The 2,348-nt window shown below is 46.0% G+C and overlaps 1 protein-coding gene across 1 annotated transcript in view; it reads right to left on the bottom strand.

The window, feature by feature from the left end:
- Positions 1-1,055, bottom strand: part of TXNDC2 (thioredoxin domain containing 2) — a 1,807-nt gene extending 752 nt beyond the window's left edge. Inside the window, 3 exon segments of the mRNA XM_032151734.2 lie at positions 1-2; positions 5-280; positions 614-1,055. The exon segment at positions 1-2 is cut by the window's left edge and continues 752 nt beyond it. Coding sequence (XP_032007625.1) covers positions 1-2; positions 5-280; positions 614-698 — 363 coding nt within the window. The 5' untranslated portion in view covers positions 699-1,055.
- Positions 1,056-2,348: the final 1,293 nt, after the last annotated feature.

Here is a 2,348-nt window from a genome sequence, read left to right as displayed (position 1 = left end):
TTGGGCTGGATGGCTTCTTCTGAGGACTTGGGGAGGTCGTCCTTCTTGGATTGGATGGTTTCTTCTGGGGACTTGGGGATGTCACCCTGCTTGGGATGGCTGGTGTTTGCTGAGGACTTGGGTAGGTCATCACCCTCCTGTGGGGCATCAGACTCCTCTGTGGGCATGTGCAACGTGTGGCTGACCATGGGAAGAAAGGCCTTCTCTTTAGCCTGGGCTGTGTCCAAGAACTCTAGAGCCAGGAGAGGCACATTGCTGGACAGGACTTGTAATGAACTTTCTGTACCAAAAAACACAAAATAAAATAAAATAAAATAAAATAAAATAAAATAAAATAAAATAAATAATCAAATAGAAATGCAAAAGAAGAACCAAAGAAATTCTCCTCATATTCCAAGGAAGACTGATGTCACTCTTTGAGATCACGAATGAAGTCTGATGAATGATGTATTGATCTGAATAACTCATTCAACAGAAGGACAAACAGCATGTGGTTATACGTATCTTCTGTATACATGTTCTTAAGCTACAGCTTTCCCTTCTTGGTTCAACACCCTGCCCGCTCCCTAACTGCATAGGTCTTTAAGGCAACCCTCTTTCCTCCCCTACTTACCATTAGCATCACTTTCATTTGTTTCTTCCTGAGTGCCCAGCCTCATTTCTGGTTTTCCAAGAGCTCCAGCTTTAACATTTTCCATTACTAGTTACTTGTCTACATCCATTCCTGATCCTTCATAGATGCCTCATAGTAAAGGCCGTACCATCCAACTTTTTCCAAGCTATCCATCCTAACATCAAAATATGAGTAAAACTTATATTTGGGTAGAACGTTACAGTTGGTTTTCCCTCTGTGTATTCACAAGAGTGATATTTGAGAGCTTCAAGGTGGCTGCCCTGTGCTGAGGCTGGGACTACTCATTCATTGGCATCATTTCCTAGAACACAACAAACCACTGAGGTCAGAACCATTATGATGAGCAGTTTACACATGAGAAGCTATGTAGCTCACTTAAGGTCGCAAAGCTAGGGTGGGGGCAGGCTCCAAAGCTCATGCTCTGCACTGTGAGGCTGTACTGGACTGCTAGCCACACGTCCCGTCCCACCTGGTTTCTGTGAATCAACCTTCCTATCATCTCTCTCCAGGATCCCCCAGCTCCAACTTTCTCTTTATGACTCACCCATTGTGACCAGCTCCTAAGTATCTCCCTGAAACCATGTTAGCCTCCTCTGCAAAGTGTCCCACGATGTCAAATGTTCAGCTCCTGCCAGATGGCCTCTTTCCCCACCTCCCCCACCTCCCAGGCCCACCAGCCCAGCCTGTGCCCTCCCCCATGCAGACACATCCAAGTACATGGCTCTTCCAGCCTTTACATACAGGAGAACAACCTCTTTGTGAATAATCCTGGTTCCATAAGCCACATCTACCCCATCCTGTGGAATGGGAAGCCAAATACCTGTCCCCCAGGGAGACTTATTTTATTAGTTCAGGATCACTGGCTCATTTTCCACCCTCACTCTGCACAACACATGCAGTCCAAGGCGGGAAGAATCAGTGTGGAATTTTGCCTTCTCTACATATACTTTGAACAAATCCTCATATGTTTCAGTTTCACCCCAACAATATAAGTGTTGAAAGTGGTCAGGCATGGTGGCTCACACCTGTAATCTCAGTACTTTGGGAGGCCAAGGTGGGAGGATTTCTTGAGCCCAGGAGTTCAAGATCAGCCTGGGCAACCTAGCAAGACCCCACCTCTACAAAAAAATACAAAACCTAGCCAGGCACAGTGGTGCACGCCTGTCCCAGCTACTTGGGAAGCTGAGGTGGGAGGCTTGCTTGAGCCAGTGAGTTCAAGGCTGCAGTGAGCAGTGATCACTACATTGTACTCCAGCCTGGGCAACAGAGCAAGGCCCTGTCTCTAAAAACTAAAAATAAAAGTGTTGACATCTAAATGATAAGACCTCCACATTGTCAATAGAAACCTCGAAACATCTAATGGCAATGGTTCAATTATCTGGATTTTTATATCAAAACACATTTTACTAAGGGGTAGAGAGACTATCGGCCTTAGCAAATCCAAAGTTCCTTTTTTTTTCTTCTTTGAGACAGTCTTGCCCTGTCACCCAGGCTGGAGTGCAGTGGCACAGTCTCGACTCACTGCAACCTCTGCCTCCCAGGTTCAAGCAATTCTCTTGCCTCAATCTCTCGAGTAGCTGGGATTACAGGCATTCACCACTACACCCAGCTAATTTTTGTATTTTTTTAGTCGAGACAGGGTTTCACCATGTTAGCAAGGCTGGTCTCTAACTCCTGACCTCAAATGATCCACCTGCCTCAGCCTCCCACATTG

The sequence above is a fragment of the Hylobates moloch genome, unplaced genomic scaffold, assembly GCF_009828535.3.
Source record: "Hylobates moloch isolate HMO894 unplaced genomic scaffold, HMol_V3 SCAFFOLD_5, whole genome shotgun sequence".
Taxonomy (NCBI): Eukaryota; Metazoa; Chordata; class Mammalia; order Primates; family Hylobatidae; genus Hylobates; species Hylobates moloch.
Note: the sequence above shows the minus strand (reverse complement) of the source record. Positions and strands in the feature narration are given on the sequence as shown.